Source organism: Neopsephotus bourkii, unplaced genomic scaffold (genome assembly GCF_033783945.1).
Source record: "Neopsephotus bourkii isolate Nb327-2 ecotype Australia unplaced genomic scaffold, CSIRO-AGI_Nbou_v1 NB_1792, whole genome shotgun sequence".
Classification (NCBI taxonomy): Eukaryota; Metazoa; Chordata; class Aves; order Psittaciformes; family Psittacidae; genus Neopsephotus; species Neopsephotus bourkii.
The window spans coordinates 7980983-7998442 of record NW_026902266.1 but is presented as its reverse complement, the minus strand read 5'-3'; the positions used below and the strand labels follow the sequence as shown (position 1 = coordinate 7998442).

Sequence of the window (17460 nt, the reverse complement as noted above, 5' to 3'; positions counted from 1 at the left end):
ATTCATGTTGCTGTTTCAATTTAAGTTGAAAATCATAGAATCAAAAGCTATCAAAAAAAAACCCAAAACAAAATAAACCTATGCTGCAGAAGAGCAATCAGAAACCAAGTCTCTCACCACCAGAGCAAACAGGATGGAAGATACAGAATTTAATTTACAGTTGTTTCCTTCCCTATAAAGAACAGATCAACCCTAGGTTAATCAGGGCTACCTGGAAGACTTCTTAAAAGCCACCTGTGGCTAAGGAAGTTGCCTCATTCTTCTGCATTTACTGAAAACTTGATTTCTGACACACTGTAATAAAACAGTTAAAATCTTCATTCCAAAGAAGGAAAACATTTCCTGTACGTTCTTAGGAGTGAACCTTCAGGCTTGGGAAACGTTTTTCTAGATTATCAGCAAGTGTCTGATCAGCCTCACGCAGAACTTCAAGGAAACTCTCCACCTGGAAATAAATTGCAAACACAAAAAGGGAAGGAGAAAGGGAAGACAAAAAAATAACTTGTATGGGACACAAAATTATTACACTTGGTATAGGCGATCTTTCTATTTCTGTACCTTCCCACCAACAGCAGCCACCAGCAGCCACTGCAAATAACAGTGGAATTTCAGTTGTTCTAAACTTTGAAATATTACTGCCTTCCCCAAACTCTTATTGTTTAGAAGTACACAAAGAAAACCTCCCTATAAAAAATACTTAGAATAATTATTCTATAAAGATATACAGGACAAATTTTCAGCTAGCATAAATTTCAGTTATCCATTCATTTCAGCACAGTTTACACTTACATCAGCTGATGATCTAGACAAAGCTCTGGCTGAAGTAAGCCAGAAGAGACAGAGAGGGTAAGACTCTAGAATGGCATATTATCTGTGTCCAAGCAAGTCTGTCCTACTCCCACATCTGTTCTGAAAGATCTTGCCACCCAAGTAGTATTTTTTCACTTATGTTAAAGTCCTTGTCACATACTCACTGATGCAAAATACAGAGGTAAGAGGTTCTGAAATGCACAGGAACATATCTGCTCATTCAAATGTCCCTGGTGTAGTCCTTCTAAAGTATTTTCCTGGAAAATAAAATAAGAATTAAAACTAGCATGTCATGAACAGCTGTGAAAGAATAAACTCAAAATGGTGCACACAGTCTCTACAGTACGTGCTTTGTTCTCAAAAAGGAGTAAAACCACCAGAACTTAAGAGCTCCTGGAGAATATCAGCCACAGCAGATACAAAAGGTGTGAACGCTCACACATCGTAAGACTCTTAATCTGAATGCTCCCATAATAAAAAAGTCTAGTGGAGAACACAAATTTACATATTCTTCTTCGTATTCAGATTCTTTTCTTAAATAAATTGACTTTCACTCAAACAGAAGGGCAACATACACCTACAGAATTTATCACACAAAGTCTTGAACCTAAAGGCACACATCTCAGAAAGCCTGTGTATCCCTGCCATCTAACACACATTGTGCTACCCACCTTCTGATTAACTTCCTAATGAATTTTCAGTATGCAACTTCACTTGCACAGAAAAATATTCACATTGATAGTATTGTCTCTTTTCTTACCTACCCTCCAGAAATCCCTCTCAGAATTTGTTTATCCTTACCTTGGTCAATTCTTGAAGCATATTGGAAAGTAATTCACAGCAAATATCCTTCAAAATTTTTAAATGGAAATCTTTGTCATTTACATCAGCTGTTCCAGTCTCTTCTTCTTCAGACTCCTTTGAGCTCTCGCCAGCTCTCTTCCCACAGCCCTCCATGTATTGTAAGATACGAATCAAGCTGCCAATCAGAGGCATATCTAATATAAAGTAACAAGAAAATGGAAGCTTAACACTGAAAATTTTTCCAATCTTTTCAAGGCATTAAAATTTTGAAACACACCACCAGATTTTATACAAAAGGTAAAGAAACGTGTATACGGACATTGTTGTGTATTATCACTCAAAGACTTTTTAAAGAAGCAAGCAGAAATGTAGCAGAAAATCCAAACCATTTTTAATGTGAACTAACCTTTATCTATAAAACATATTCCAATGGTAAGGAATATGAGAAGGAAAATGTTTCCAGTAGTAACTCTGAGGCTAGAATGTTAAATTTGCATCCAGGTAATTCTGTCTGATAAACCAAACTGCCAATGTCTTTCTCCTGCAGATGACCCTGATTCCCATTCCCAAAGTAGCTTCCAATTTTAAAGACCTGACAAAGTACTGAAAAGTAACAAGTGATAAAGATGGACTTAAGTGCAGAATCTCCCTCTGCTAAAAAAAAATAATAGTAAAATAAAAACACTACAAAGCGCTTAGATTTCATGAAAGAGGAATTCTCCAACTTTCATTAATTTATCCAATGGAGAAAACCGAACAGTATCTGTAGAGTCTATTACTATAACTCTTCAGACAGATCCAGTAACCAAACTTTGAGCTAGCTGTGATTTTTAGAGTTACCAGCAAAGAATCTTACTGTATTAAAAAATGTAATAGAATTCTGTGTTCTGAACTGATCTCTAGTAATAAATTAATCACCCTTCACCCCACATAAGAGTCAATTCCGAAAACAACTGAAAAATAACCCTAAACCAAACCCCCAAACCCAGAAAGAAAAAGCACAACTTGCTTTTCCTCATCTTGGTGTATTCTTGTTCTGTCTGTGAAGCAAACATAGCAGAAAGTACAGACAAAATAGAGGCCAATACAGTCTTCTGCTCCTGCACAACGATCGGTGGATCATCTGGCTGGCAAAGGTCATGGCAAACGAGGTCATACAGCAAACTCCAAGTCTCTTTTCCTCCATCAGGAACCTGCACTTGAGGAAGAAAGAAAAAGAACCCACCAACCCAACAAATTTAATCTAGGTACATAAATAATTTTTCTACCCATCAAATATCTGATGAACTAGAAGTCACTGCCATTCTTGGTCCCATCATATGTAGCAATTCAAGTGTCTTACCAATTGCCTGAATACCCTCATCCACTGTGGTCAGGAGCTGCAAAATATGCATATAAACATCAAGTCCTTCCGGATTATCTGATCTACACAGAACAAACAAAAAAACAAAGAAAGATTATATATTCTGTGTGTTTTGGACACACAGAAGACTATCAGCAATCACTGCCATTCTCTTTGCTAACAAAACTAGTTGATTCACTTCAAACTGTAAGTACAGGAAAAGGTATTCTAGTGACCTGTCACACTATGCAGCTCCCAATGAAATCAAGAATTCACACACAGGCCTTAACAAGGTTATAAGGAGTCTCCTCAGCCACAAAACCGTAAAGAAATCTCACATACCGGACTTGTTTGGCTGCTTCAAGTATACAAGGCACAATCTTAAAATCTGGAAGTTCTTCAGGGGAATCATCTACAGATGGTCCCACCGACGGACAAGTGCCATTTTTAATCCAGTTCAACATTAGCTCCTCATCTAGATCAAACAGTTTGTCCACCACTTCTCCTACTTTTACCAGCAATTCAACTGCACAAGAGAGAATGTAAAAATTTCAACGAGACTGAAAATAAAAAGCAAAAATTAGCTTTCAAAGTTCTAATATATTAAAGTATTCAGAGTAAATTCAGCTGAAATATATTAGTTTCTTTCATGGCCTACTAAAGATTGTTACTCTTTTTTGTAGCATAGATCAGGTGAACAGCCTGATAAATAGAGACTGTCGGAAAGTGCAGTGACTTCTTTATCATGCCATTTATTAAGCAGGAACTTTATTCTGCAAAATAAAATCACATTCCTGAAAAGTCGTAACTTCTGCTACGGAAGTAAAACTTTCCAAGATATGCCTGGAAATATGCAGTTTTCTGCTAACCTTACACCTGCCAATTTGCATTTTACTTAAGTAGGTCTGTGATTGCAATTGGATGGAGCAGGATTCCTGAGCATTCTCATGAAAAAGAAAAGTCTGAAAAGAATAAACTATTAGGATTCTTAGACAAATAATAACTGCTGTTAAAATGGAGTTGGATGCAAAACATAAATGCTATTCAAAATATTTCCATTATTAGGTGCTTAATGGTTTTTTTGCTAAATTTTTGCTACAACAGATTTGTGTACCAAAGCCTGTGCAGTACTCAGCCACCATTCAGGATAAGTGAATCATTTTTCCAGTTCATATTCCGTATATATGTTTCCATATATATCTATCTCCACATATATATACACATACATACATAATTGATTTGGAAAAGAAAAAAGAAAAAGAAATTTAAATAAGGTCTTTTTCGAGCTCAGAAATGACATCTGCATATTCCTGAATGAGGACAATGTCCTTTCCTTTACTGTGACAAACAGCAATTTCTTCTATGAGACTTATTTTGATTCCCTCACAGAGCCTTTTTTCCTCTATTTTTTTTTCCCCCGGTTGGTTTTAGGTATATCTGTGAAGCTACAAAGGCAGGACAAGTTTATTTTGGTATTCTTTAAATTCATGAGCTTTACTTGAAATTCTGTACTCCCAGTTGAAAATCTGGCTTTGAAACTGCACACTCTGGTGGTTTGTTTGGGTTTGGGGTTTTTTTCTGCAAACACCCACTAATTCCTGGCTTGTTTTGGCAACTTACCGTTTGTAGAGCTGGACATGATAAAGCACACACAGTCATACACAGAAGGATTCTCTCGGATTCTCTCAACCCAGATATTGGCCACCTCAGGCTGGGATAGGCAAGTTAACAACAACCTAGACAAGAATTGCCCACTTAACAAATTAGAAGCCAATTCATTCATTTTAGCTGTACAAGTGCAAATCCAAAATAATGAGAACGATGTGACAGAAATATTGTCAGTTTTCTTCCCAGGCCTCAGAACATGGCAGGACTACACTAATGATACATCAAGTTCTGAGATGTCCTACCTGCTTGTTTCCAGAAGAGTTGGGGAGTCTGTGTCACACAGACGTTGCAGTAACACCTGGCTTTAAAGAGAAAACACAAGATAAAGTTAATAAAATGTATTTGTGTTTAAAAAAGATTACAAAAAGGTGAATTTCATAGCTGAAGTCACGTTCTGAGGTTAAACCCAGCTTTTCCTGACTGTGCACATGTTTCCAGTATTTCAAGATTGCCCAACTTAGAAATTAAAGATTCAACTTCACTGTTGATTAAAAACAAACAAACAAAAGTGGTCTGTATCCTTTTTTCCCTTCACTTTCCTTCACTTCCCTGGGCACTTCCTACACAAACATGGTCAGCCAAAAAGGTGTGAATAAACACGAGGGATGGCAGGCAAATTTAGCTCTTTAACATATATTTCACGATTCTGAGTCCAGAAAAGCAGCACCATGCATATATATAGCACATACACACTTACCCAAGATTCTCATCTTTACTAATGGACATGCATATGTCTTGGAAACAGGCCATATTTCCTAATATTCCCACACAGATTTCCTGAAAAGTCAAAACACAGTATAGTGAGGCAACTGCAACATAGTTCACGATTTTATTTCCACGACCGTAAGACAAAGGTAAGAGAGATTCAAAGACATTTTCCAGTTTAATTTCCAAGCTCTTTTGATGCACTGATTCCAAGATGGTACAGATTTTTCTACAAGATGCCATTAGACTGGCATAAAATATACTCATGACAGGTACTACTCACATATTTAGGTGTTAAGGTGTTCCATAAAAGCAAATATATCTTGAAATCAATTTTGCTTGCATATTCTATGCCTATTGTTTTGAAGCTAACCTGGCATTGCTATCATTAAAGCAATAGAGAAGTGCTCCAGTTGCTGAAGCAGAGATCCCACTGTCATCTGTGGTGGAGACCATGGTAAGGCAGGCTGTTCCCCCGCAGCCCATGGAGGTGAATGGTGGAGCAGATATCCACCTGTAGACCATGGAGGACCGTAGGCCACAACAGGGGGATGCCCAAAGGAGGCTGTAACCCAGTGGAGAGCCCACACTGGGGCAGGTTTCCTGGCAGGACTTCTGACCCCATGTATGACCTATGCTGGAACAGTCTGCTCCTGAAGAACTGCACCCCATGGAAGAGCCCATGCTGGAGCAGTTTGCGAAGAACTGCAGCCCATGAGAAGGACTCATGTCGGAGAAGTTCATGGAGAACTGTCTTCCATGGGAGTGAGCGCATGCTGGAGCACAGGAAGAGAGTGAGAAGAAAGGAGTGATGGCAGAAATGTGTGATGAACTGGCTGCAACCCCTATTCTCATCCACCTTCACTGCTCGGGGTGGGAGCAGGGAGAGAAACCAGGAGTAAAGTGAAGCCCAGGAAGAAGGTAGGGGTGGAGGAAGGTGTTTTAGGATTTGGATTTACTTCTCATTATCTTAACTCTGATTTGGTTGATAATAAATTAAACTAATTTCTCTGAGTCTTGTCTTGCCTGTGACAGTAACTGCTGAGTGATCTCCCTGACCTTATATCAATTCATGAACCTTTTTACCATATTTTTTTCCCTCTGTCCAGCTGAGGAGGAGAGTGATAAAGCAGCTTTGGTGGGCACCTGGTGTCCACCCACAGTCAATCCACCATATTTTTGTATGTCTGACTAAACATTCATGACCATTTCTGTTCAGTAATCTTGAAACAAGTAATGAGGAAATAAAAGGGCAACCTTTCCTGGGTTTTATAACAAACCTTATAACCAGGTTTCATGAACTTAATCCATCATAATGACATATATTAGCTTCAGCATCACTGAAATACTTACTGATTAGAGTCTATTAAAAATACTGAAAAACAGAATTTTAAAATCAGATTTTGCATTTTCTTCTTGCTCATCTAAGGTATCCAAGCATGCAGTGAGAGAAGGAGGGAGCTATGTGCAAATGCATGTATACAGCTATCTACTACTGCTATTAATGTGTGACAGCTTTTTGACAGACCATACTTACAGTAAGGCGAGGGCATTTTGACTTGGCAAAAATTCCCATGAATATATCTGGGGCATTGAACTCCTGAAGAAATAAAGCGACATCCTGTGGAGAAAGTGAAGGAAAAGGTAGACTCCTGCATTTTCAAAATGCAAAATCAAACCTTTTCTCACAGCACAAGGCCTGGATCAAAGAGATGTCAAACTCGCTAAAAGAGATCAGTTCTTTCCCAACAGTTAATACCAATAATCCTTGCTTCTCAACGAAACAAGATCAGCCAGCTTCTGTGATGATTCAGAGTGCCAGTAATTTGCTATACAGTGGGCCAAAAAGCCACATTTAGTGTCTTTTGCTCTCTGTCTCAACACAGGGCCAGAGCCACCAACTCAGAATTCAGCAAACATCATGTTTTCAGACAGTGACATGATGCAGACATACAAAAAGATACCAGAGTAGGGATTACCATTAATACTTGATCAGACCATAGAAAAAACTGCTTCGCATTTTACCATATTAAAACACAAGATTAGTTCTCTACTTGTGAGCAAAGGACACATTTTCCACCGTATCCTGGGCTACATCAAAAGGAGTGTGACCAGCAGGTCAAAGGAGGTGATCCTGCCCCTTTATTCTGCTCTTGTGAGACCTCGCTTGGAGTATTGTGTGCAGTTCTGGTGTCCTCAACATAAAAAGGACATGGAACTGTTGGAACAAGTCCATAGGAGGGCCACGAGAATGATCAGGGGACTGGAGCACCTCCCGTATGAAGATCGGCTGAGAAAGTTGGGGCTGTTCAGCCTGGAGAAGAGAAGGCTGCATGGAGACCTCATAGCAGCCTTCCAGTATCTGAAGGGGGCCTATAAGGATGCTGGGGAGAGACTCTTCATTAGGGACTGTAGTGACAGGACAAGGGGTAATGGGTTAAAACTTAAACAGGGGAAGTTGAGATTGGATACAAGGAGGAAATTCTTTCCTGTTAGGATGGTGAGGCACTGGAATAGGTCGCCCAGGGAGGTTGTGAATGCTCCATCTCTGGTAGTGTTCAAGGCCAGGTTGGACGAGGCCTTGGGTGGTATGGTTTAGAGTGAGGTGTCCCTGCCCATGGCAGGGGGGTTGGAACTTGATGATCTTAAGGTCCTTTCCAACCCTAACTATTCTATGATTCTATGATATCCAAAGAGCTAGGAAATAAAATCATAATTACAAATGTATGTATATCTCTTACTCAAGAACTGGATCTAGCATCTGAGAATGTTGAGAAAAAATACCAAAAAGTTATGTTACATTGCCACTGCAAGTCTCTGGCTAAACTTTAAAAGGTTCCTTGTCATTCAGAGAAAACTATGCTTACCAGCAAGATGCATTACAATCACTAGGGGGAAAAATATACCTATTTAGAGATGGCCTCAATATTATCTCTATAATCAAACCAATGAAGACACAGGCTATGGACCTGAGTTAATTCTTGCTACAGCTAAGCTGCTGTTTTCTAGTAACACTGAGCTTTGGCTCAAATCCTGAACATGATTTTCTGTAGAACATCAACAGGTGTGCATAAGGCCCCATTTAAGACAGCTGACCCTAAACAACAGCACCGCAGGATCCATTAGACACCTGGAGGAAACATGGGACAGACCACCTTGTTTCTTTTATATTCAAACATATATAGGCTTTACATCCTCAAACAGCAGCGTGGGCCCCAACAGCTAGTACACAACAGAAGGCCTGCTTCTGAAAACTAGTGCTGAGTTTAAGAATGTACACAGCATACTTGCTCATCTTGTAAAGCAGCCTTTGTGATGAGAGTGTTTGATGCCAGTTCAGCACACTTGCACTGCCTAATAACTCACAGCACACTATCAGCCAAAACAGAATAATCAGAAAGCTGGTCGAGTCTGTTTAATTCTGTGCCTTCTCCCACTTTCAGAAGGGCTCTGAACACACAGGGCAGAAGCCACCCACAGCTATGAACCACCGTCAAGGTCTGGCTTCCGTGTATCGCTCCTACCTCATCCATCGACATGTCCCACACTTTACAAATGTCATTCTCCATCTCCTCGTCCAGCTCCACCTGGATTCCCTCGGGATTCACGATGGGCTCCGTCTTCTCAGGGCTAATGACCTGAGAGAAAACGGTGAGAGGGGGTGTGTGCATTGAAGTTATGGCAGTATGTACGCAACGACCGAGAAACGCCACGGATCACTAACAACGACCTGAAGCTTCAGTCACAGTATAAAAATCATAATCAAAACCTAAACACACAAGCAGGAAGCCTACTTGTGTATATCCCCATGGACATGGTAACAGCCGCACCTCACCCGCGAGACGCTCACCGCTACCGGGCCCGCCGCCCTCTTCCCTCACGGCGCCCCCACCCCTCCGGACTCGCACCTCGATGAGGCGGGTGAGGATGCTGAACAGCCAGTGTTTGCTGTACACCGTGTTTCCCACCGCGTCCTCCTCCTCTTCCACCTCGCTGGAAGGTGGCGAGGGGTTACGGTTCATGGCTGCACACCACAGCACCACCACGGCGGCCTCTCCGGCGCCAACGAGGCGTCCGCGGCGAGAGCGGCGCCTGGGCGGCACACCACAGCGCCCCCTGCCGGGCTGGGACGCCGGGAGGCCACGGGCCAGCGTTCACCGCAGGCCGCCAGGAGCCCTCAGCGCTCCGCGGCCGAGCCCCGCTCGTGACGGCGGAACCCGCTCGCCGCTGGAGAGCAGCTCCCGTGCCCCCAGAGCAGCCGAAGTGCCGAGGGACACCGCCGCGCCTCGGCAGCGCCGGTGGCCACCGTGATGTCCTGACACCGTCCCACAGAGTGACAGTTACCCTGGTTCCCTCGAAGCCAGGGCGAGGACCCGAGGGTCCCCACACGCCACAAGGTAAGGCAGCAGCGAGGGGGGACAGTTTGCAAGAGAAACTCTTTATTTGGGTGCAGAGAAGAGGTGTAACAGGGAAGCAGAGGGGCTCTGTCGGGCTGGCGTTAGTATTTGCTGGGAAGGCCGGCAGGTCTGTAGCGGTTGGGATCGCCGCCGTTTCTACCCCACCGATTGGCCTCTTGGTCAGCTCGGGTGTCTTCTGCACCTCTGCCACTCACATCGCTTTGCCATTTTTCCCGGGCATCACTAGCAGGAAGAAAAAAGGCCATGTGAACCAGCCAGTATGTAACCACACTCTGTCTTGATTTCCTCACTCATGCAAAACTAGCTTTTCCACAGTGCTTCTCAAAGTGAGATCAAGCACATATTCAGTCCTTGTCTGAGGACCACAGTGGCATCCGTAACTGTTACCACAGAACAGTTTGGGTTGGAAGGAACCTTAAACATCACCTAGTTCCAACCCCCTGCCATGAGCAGGGACACAAGGAAAGAGTTCCTTATCACCAGAAACACAGAGGTAAGGTGTCTCAGGAGGACAAGAAGAAAGGCTCACACTCATGTGAAGGAGAGACACCATTCCTATAGACAGGCTGCACAGACATTAACTACTTCCCCTCCACTGTCCTAGGTCAAAAGCTGAGCACAAGTCAAAAAGGATGTCACTCTAACTGGAATGCCTAGATCCTTAGTAACCCATGTTAATGACACAAATACGCTCCATTACCTGATCACTCTCGCTGCCCAGGCACCACCAGGTCCTCTTTTGGCAGCATCATAATTCCCACGAGCATGGAAATACTTGTCAGCACCTTTGTAATTTGCCTCACGCATGTCCCGGTATGCTCTGTACATATCCCGTGCCCCTGAGGAAAGCAGAGAAGCAGCCATGATGTTGACTTTAAAGTGTCATCCCAGAAATAGTTAAGTATCATTTCAGCCAGGAACTGAAAGGCCCTAGGAGCAGTAACACAGAGAAGCACTTCTCCACATTGGCCTTTGCACAGGGGTGTGCCCATGGAAAGGACCTGTGGGGGATGATCAAGGCCTTCAGCAGCAGAAAACAGCAGGGTTGCTAATGTGGAGCTGTGGTCCTCCCAGCGCCTAGGACTGTGTCCATTGAAGTACCAATAAGCTGTGCTCAGGCAGGGGGTTCCTGACAGAAAGGTCTGTGGTAACAGCAGCTTACCTCCCAGTGCATCCCAGACAAATCGTCCACCTCGGGCTAGTGGTGAGTCAGCACTTGCACAGAGAATAATGGAGAGCAGAACGAAGCAAACACAGAGCCTCATGGTTCCTGGCCCAAGTCTGACACAGAATTGTGAGACAGAGAGATGAAGAGTTCTGGAGAACGTTTGAGAGACTGCTCCCCAGCATCCGTCAGACCCATAGCTGTGCCCAAGCAACAGCCCCAGTGCTGATGGCTAGCCCAGGAGCCCACTCCCTCCAACCCCAAGGAATGATGCCCTCTGTATGACCACAAGCTCAGTTCTGCCACAGAGGCAGATGGACATGAGGAACTTGGATTTTAGCATTCCCTCCTGCTCCTATAATGAATACAGAGAAACCCCACATGCTAAAGCATTAGTCCTGTTCCAGAATACTAACTAACAAATTCAAGGACCTCACAAATTCAGAGTATCACTCACCACTGCAGAAGGGTAAAGCCAAAGGAGATGAGGCTTGTACTGTGTGCTGTCAGATTCAGAGAGGGTATTTATAAGGAATTCAAACCCCTCAAAAGAGGAAACTGGAAAGGATATCTTTCATTGGTTGGGAATTCCCCACCACCACTTCCAACAGAGAAATTACAGTAAACCTGCCCTTGTCCTTACTGAAAGCTCATGGTTCCTCTTACACAATTTTCAGAAAGTATGTGGTGTTTTGTTAGCTGTCCATGAGACTGTTTGCTCTTCATAACAAGCAGGCTGAGCAGCTGCCTCAAGACTCAAGTGTTCTGTCTGCTTGAAGTGTTACACTTGGCTTAAGGGTGACACTTCTGTGCAGCTCTTGTGCTGGACAGAGCTCAGAGGAGTAGATGCCTGATCATCTGTGCTGTATCATGAAGCACAAGATCGTCTGTGCACAAGGAACAGCCAGCTGCATTACCAGAACTGTTGCAGGAGCTGCCAGGTGAAATTCCCATGCATGCTGGGATAATGTGATGGATCTCAGAGTTGATGGAATGAAAAACTTGAAGTGTTGCCCTTAACTCCGTTTGTCCCTGCTGATAATGCTTTAGGATAGCACACTCACATGCCACCTTAAGGGAGGCCTGAATTGTTCGTTGTGCCTTTGGTTGCTCTCACAGATCCCTCTTGAAGGACTTCCAGCCATCCTGTTGCTCCTCTTGGCTCAGTAGGGCCCAAGTTTTATAAACTAAGGAGAGTTTTTGATGCAGTGGTAAATACCATACCTAAGGGAAACTTCAGATCCATGCAGCCACAACTCTGCTAGATTTTAAGCAGTAAGGCCCTGCTGACACGGTTCGGTTTGAGCACCCACTGTGCTCTGTTTATGAGCATGCTTGCTGCTCACTTCCCTTGGTTAATAACTGACACAGGATTTTCTCTGCAGAAAGCTCTAGGTTTGAGTGCAGTTGCACTGTAGAATTGATGTGCAGAATGTCTCCACATTGCATGGTCTCATCCATGATTTTACAAAGTTGTCAGGGTCCGACTGGAGAAAACCTGTGCCAGATCCTGTTTCAGTTTGTGATCCTAAAAGTGAAATTAAGATGCAAACAAGGTCAAGTACCATAATCAATTAGTATGTTTATTAATAAAACAGTTACTACAAAAAAAGGAAATTATTGTAATAAAGGGGACAGCGATAGGACAGATTGGAAAAAAGGTAGAAAAATGAAGCAAGGATTTGGGGTGCAGAGAGAAAGTCACACTGTGGATCCAGTGGTGTCCCAGGGATCCATTGTCATCATCATCAGTGGTGGGAGTCCTTCAGGGTTTGTAGTCGGTATTGGAGCAGAGTGTCCCCTAAGAATCTGTTGGAGGTAGAGGCATCATTCTGGAGTCGTCCCCTTGAAGGTACCCTGTGGAGTGTGTCTCATGGAGTTGCCCTCATGGTGATGTCTCATGGAGGGTGTCCCTCAGAGTCCGTAGTAGTCATCAGTGGAGAGTGTCCTCATGGAGGTGTCCTTCTGGAGTCATCCTCCTGTTAATGGCTCCCTGGTGATGTGCCTCTTGGTGATTAGCTTTTCCCCCTTTTATAATGAGCTGGGGGGAGTACCTCTATTCTTCATGTCACATATTGCATGTTCCTGGTGGACCAGTTTCCCTGGTCTTGCAGCCAGTTCTTCAACTGCACCTGTCTGCACACATGTCTCTGGAGTAGTTCTTGGGATAATGGACAGCAATTCCTCACACCATTCCTTGAGGTAATGGACAGAAGAGTCTTATCTCAGCTCTTTCCCACTCATCCCTCAAACACTGGATGGTGGAAGAGTCTTACCTCAACTCCTTCCACCAATCTCTGAGAGAAAAGGTAGGTGAAGTCACATCTCAGCTTCTCATACCAATCTTTGAGACAAGGGACAGTGGAGTCTTATTTCAGATCACTCTCTCACACAAGTCTAAGAGAGCTTTTTAAAATTCTCCACAGAAGAGGTACATGTAGTTGGCCCATTCACAACCTTGTCACTTCAGACTATTAGCTGCTGGAGATGAAGGGCAGGGATATGAGGTACAAGAGGGGCACAAACCAAGTCAGCTAATAAAGTGCCAGCAGGTAACTTCCTTGGGCATCACTGGACTTCAAACAAGAATTTAGCTTAAGAGCAGAAGCAACTTTTTCCAGGGGCCTAGAGTGTCAGGACAGATGTTATCTACTACACTTTATCTCTGACTGGAACAATCTGGGGCAAGAATCTAAATCCTAACCCAATGGGCAAGGAAACCTTGCAAAACACAGCAGACCAGGCATGTAATTTTGTCCCCCACCACATATGATCCTGATATTTAACAGTGTAACAGCGCAGTTACTGCAGAGAATGGAGTGCTGTGCTTTGCTGCAATGCTACTCATGTCCTAGTGATGACTTATACCCTTACAGTACATGTCAGCTCAACTGTCTTTTCTGTTGGCTACAAGTTAGTCCCTGTTGCTCACCTCTTCGGTTTTGAGTTAAAAAAACAACACCACCCCAAAATCACCAAAACAACCAACAACCAACAACCAACAACCAACAACCAACAACCAACAAAAACCAAAACCACACACACACACAAAAAAAACCCTCTGTAAAATTATTCCTGTAAGTTGGAGTATAGACTCACTAACACATATACCATTTTGCCCGGGGACGTAGAACAGAGCATTGCCTTCAAAACTGACTTTGTGAAAATCTCCCTACAAGAGCTCAATAGTTAGGACCATAAGGGATATTTCTGAGTATTATGATGTGGTCTGATGTGTTTTGCATTTTCTCCAAACCCAAATTCCTTGCAAAGAGCACAAACATAAAGATAATTGCAAGAAGGTAGGCACTGGAGGAGAACTTTAGAAGATTTTGGATTGCATCCCCTTGACTGGTCTCCAGCAAGGAAGGCAGCAGCAGTGACAGTGGTGGACCTCCCTGTAGTAACTGGATAAAGCACACTTTGTGCCCCAGCACTGCTTTCCGGTATCCTTCTGGCCTGCATTCCAGGTCACAGCCCTTGGCCCACAGAAACAAGCTGCAGCCAAACATTTTCGCTTTTGCAACACAAATAGGCAAGCTGCCTCTGAGCACACAGAAGGGTTTCAATGGAATGTTCCTTTTTGGCTTAGCACTGAAATGGGCTGCATGCATACACTGCGTTAACATAACATATATAGGGCGCATTCTGATATAGTTAAAATAAAAAGCAACCTCAAACTGATTACCCTTTAATTGTAAATACATATAAATGCAAGCTACATTCCGCAAACATTCTGCAATGTAGGCATTTCACAATCCAAGTAAATTTCAGATTGAGCAAGGGGATGAGGTGAATTCCCAGCTCAGGCACAATAACAGATGCAGTTACTGCTTATTCTGGGAAGTAACAGCACATGAAGGTTACAAGGGCAATAATTCACTTCAGGGAGTTTTGCCATGCTGCTGTATGAAAATCTACTAGCACTGACCTCAGGCTTATAGATGTATAGAATGACTGCAGACTTGCCCCTCTTCAAGAAACAGATACCATATGCAGATGTTTATCTTAAATAAAATTGATTTCCCCATAGGTTTTGATGATGATTCTAACAGTGAAATGACGTTTGGAGGTATGAGACTTTTTTGGGGTGGGGGGGGGAGAGGGGGGAGGTGTAGAAACAACAAAACCAACACAGCTTCTGTTTGAAGTTGTTCAGAGCAATGCCCCCTTTATTATTCTCTGCTTTTCAAGGATTCCCTCCATCAACAGTCACTCACTAAGCCCAAAGATGAGGTGGAGCAAACCTGCTCCAGCACAGGCTGGCTTAAAGTGTCAGTGGTGTATGCACAGCTACCAAGAGCTGGTAGGGGCCGTAGCTTTAGGGTGAGGGCACTGCTCTGTACAACTGTAACTTCTGAACAAACAACTTATCTCATTACAGTCCCTTCACCTTACCCATATGAGATAAAAACACATGTAACAAGTGATTTTCCAACTCTGCTTCAGAAAGTACATCTTTACACTTTATTGACAGCCAAGTTATCTGAACTCATTAAAAAAAGTTCACTTTAGCCACCATATTTGAAGAAACACTTCTCATTGTTACTTATTTGACTGTTCTGAGACAAAATCTTTTAAAAAAGCTCTGAATAGAAAGTAACATTAATTGTAAAAATCCTCAAGCCTTACAGAAAGTTAACCAAGTGTACAAAAAATCCACGGAAGCACTAAAGAGACTGCTGTGTACACAAACTACACAGAGCAAATGAAGTAGAACCGTTGGCTTAAAGAGATCATCCAGATACACTCTTGGAAAGCCAGCTGAATTCCCATAAGGCGGGCAACATGAGCACTTGGCTAAAAGGGTATTACATTCACACACTGAATGAAACAAAGTTATTTAAGTGCAAGTCATGGAAATAACAGCATATGCATCCGGCAGGCAAGAGAAAGGCACCAGCATCATCTGATCCATGTAACCACACCACACACTACAGATGCCTGGCTCCTAAGTCTTACTGTAAGAGCATGGGGTGTTTCCAATAGAAGGATCCATGCTGTTTCCAGTATTAAAATCCAAACCCCAAAGATTTAGTTTTCTTTAGAAGTAGTTATATATTGGCTTTCCCACCAGCAACACTAACAGGTGAAAGCCTGCCACTGTCTCCCTGTAGCTTCATTCCTCTAATGAAGTAACCAACCCTTTCTTACAACTGAGATGAAAAAGTCAGACTGCACCTTTCAGAAGTCTGAAAGTTGTATTACTAAGACCTATTTTACATGAAAATAAAAGCATTATTTTGCAGCACTACAAGTGTTGTAAGACTACGTAAAAAGATGCTTTATGAAGAAATACTCTGAAGTAATTTCATGACAAAATTGTGGATTTTAACAAAATTTAGTTCCAATGCACGATTTTTTTTTCTTTAAATGACATTTGTGAAAATCAGATATTGACCAGACACCATGGCTTTCTGCTGAAAATGGGAGTCCAACCATAAAGAGGCCCACATCTAGAAGCCTGGAAAGAAACTTGCTGAAATACGTATTAAGTGCAGAAAGAGTGCTGGTACAAAGCATAGTTCTTTGTTCTTTGACAGCACCCATGTAAAATGCCAAAGCTTACCTGAACTTCAGAAAAGCCCTTGACAGACACTGTTCATTCTCCCACAGCATCCTCCTGGAGAAAATGTCTGCTTATGGCTTGGATGGGCATACTCTTTGATGGGTAAAAATCTGACTGGGTGGCTGAGCCCCATGAGTGGTGGTGAATGGAGTTAAATCCGGTTGGTGGCTGGTCACAGGTAGTGTTCCCTAGGGCTCAGGACTGGGGCCAGTTCTGTTTAGTAATGATATGGATAAGGGCATCAAATGCACCCTCAGCAAGTTTACAGACAACACTAAGCTGGGTGGGAGTGTTAATCTGTTTGAGGGTAGGCAGGCTCTACAGAGGTGTCCTGGGTTCAGCAGTTTTTCTCCTTCTTGGTAGCTGGTGCCATGCTGTGTTTTGACTTTCGGCCTGGGAACAGAGCTGACAGGCTGGATCAATGGGTGAAGGCCAATTGCATGCGGTTCATCAAGGCTCAGTGCTGAGGCCTGTGCTTGGGTCACACGCAATGCTACAGGTTTGGAGAAGAGTTGCTGGAAAACTGCCCCTGTGGAAAAGGAGCTGGGGTTGTTGTTTTGACAGCCAGCAGTGTGCCCAAGAAGGCCAACAGCATTCTGGCTTGTACCAGAAATAACACAGCCAAAAGGCCAGGGCTGTGATCATCTCCCCTGTAGTTTGCACTGGTGAGGCTGCACCTTGGGTACTGTGTTCACTTTTGGTCAAGACAGACATTGCATTGCTGGAGTGCATCCAGAGAAGGACAACAAAGTTGGCAAAAGGTCTAGAGAACAAGTCTTATGAGGAGTGGCTGAGAGACCTGGGGTTGTTTAGTCTGGAGGAAAGGAGGCTGAAGGGAGACATTTATTGTCTACAAGTACCTGAAAGGAAGTTGGTGCAAAGTGGGTGTTGGACTCTCCCCAAGTGATAGGACTAGAGGAAAGGACTTGAAGTTGCACCAGGGCAGGTTTAGACTGGAGATTAGGAAAGATTCCTTCAC

The 17460-nt window shown here is 43.2% G+C and overlaps 2 protein-coding genes across 3 annotated transcripts in view; both read right to left on the bottom strand.

Moving 5' to 3' along the window:
- On the bottom strand, positions 1 to 9435 carry SAAL1 (serum amyloid A like 1). Its single transcript, XM_061380266.1, has 12 exons — positions 9238 to 9435; positions 8854 to 8967; positions 6867 to 6950; positions 5322 to 5401; positions 4867 to 4926; positions 4577 to 4692; positions 3299 to 3482; positions 2957 to 3039; positions 2600 to 2812; positions 1612 to 1808; positions 975 to 1067; positions 1 to 445 (listed from the first exon to the last, which is right to left on the bottom strand). The coding sequence occupies exons 1-12, from the start codon at positions 9349 to 9351 to the stop codon at positions 353 to 355; spliced, it is 1431 nt and encodes a 476-aa protein (XP_061236250.1). The 5' UTR covers positions 9352 to 9435; the 3' UTR covers positions 1 to 352.
- A 311-nt stretch (positions 9436 to 9746) lies between these two features.
- Positions 9747 to 17460, bottom strand: part of LOC133226581 (serum amyloid A protein) — a 66013-nt gene continuing 58299 nt past the window's right edge. The window contains exons 1-4 of one of the 2 annotated variants that reach the window (XM_061380264.1): positions 11370 to 11508; positions 10910 to 11028; positions 10448 to 10586; positions 9747 to 9969 (exon numbers count right to left, since the gene is read on the bottom strand). In XM_061380264.1, coding sequence (XP_061236248.1) covers positions 9828 to 9969; positions 10448 to 10586; positions 10910 to 11012 — 384 coding nt within the window. In that variant the 5' untranslated portion in view covers positions 11013 to 11028; positions 11370 to 11508 and the 3' untranslated portion in view covers positions 9747 to 9827. Of the gene's footprint in view, positions 9970 to 10447; positions 10587 to 10909; positions 11029 to 11369; positions 11509 to 17460 lie in introns of those variants that run through there. The other variant, XM_061380265.1, reaches the window with a different exon arrangement.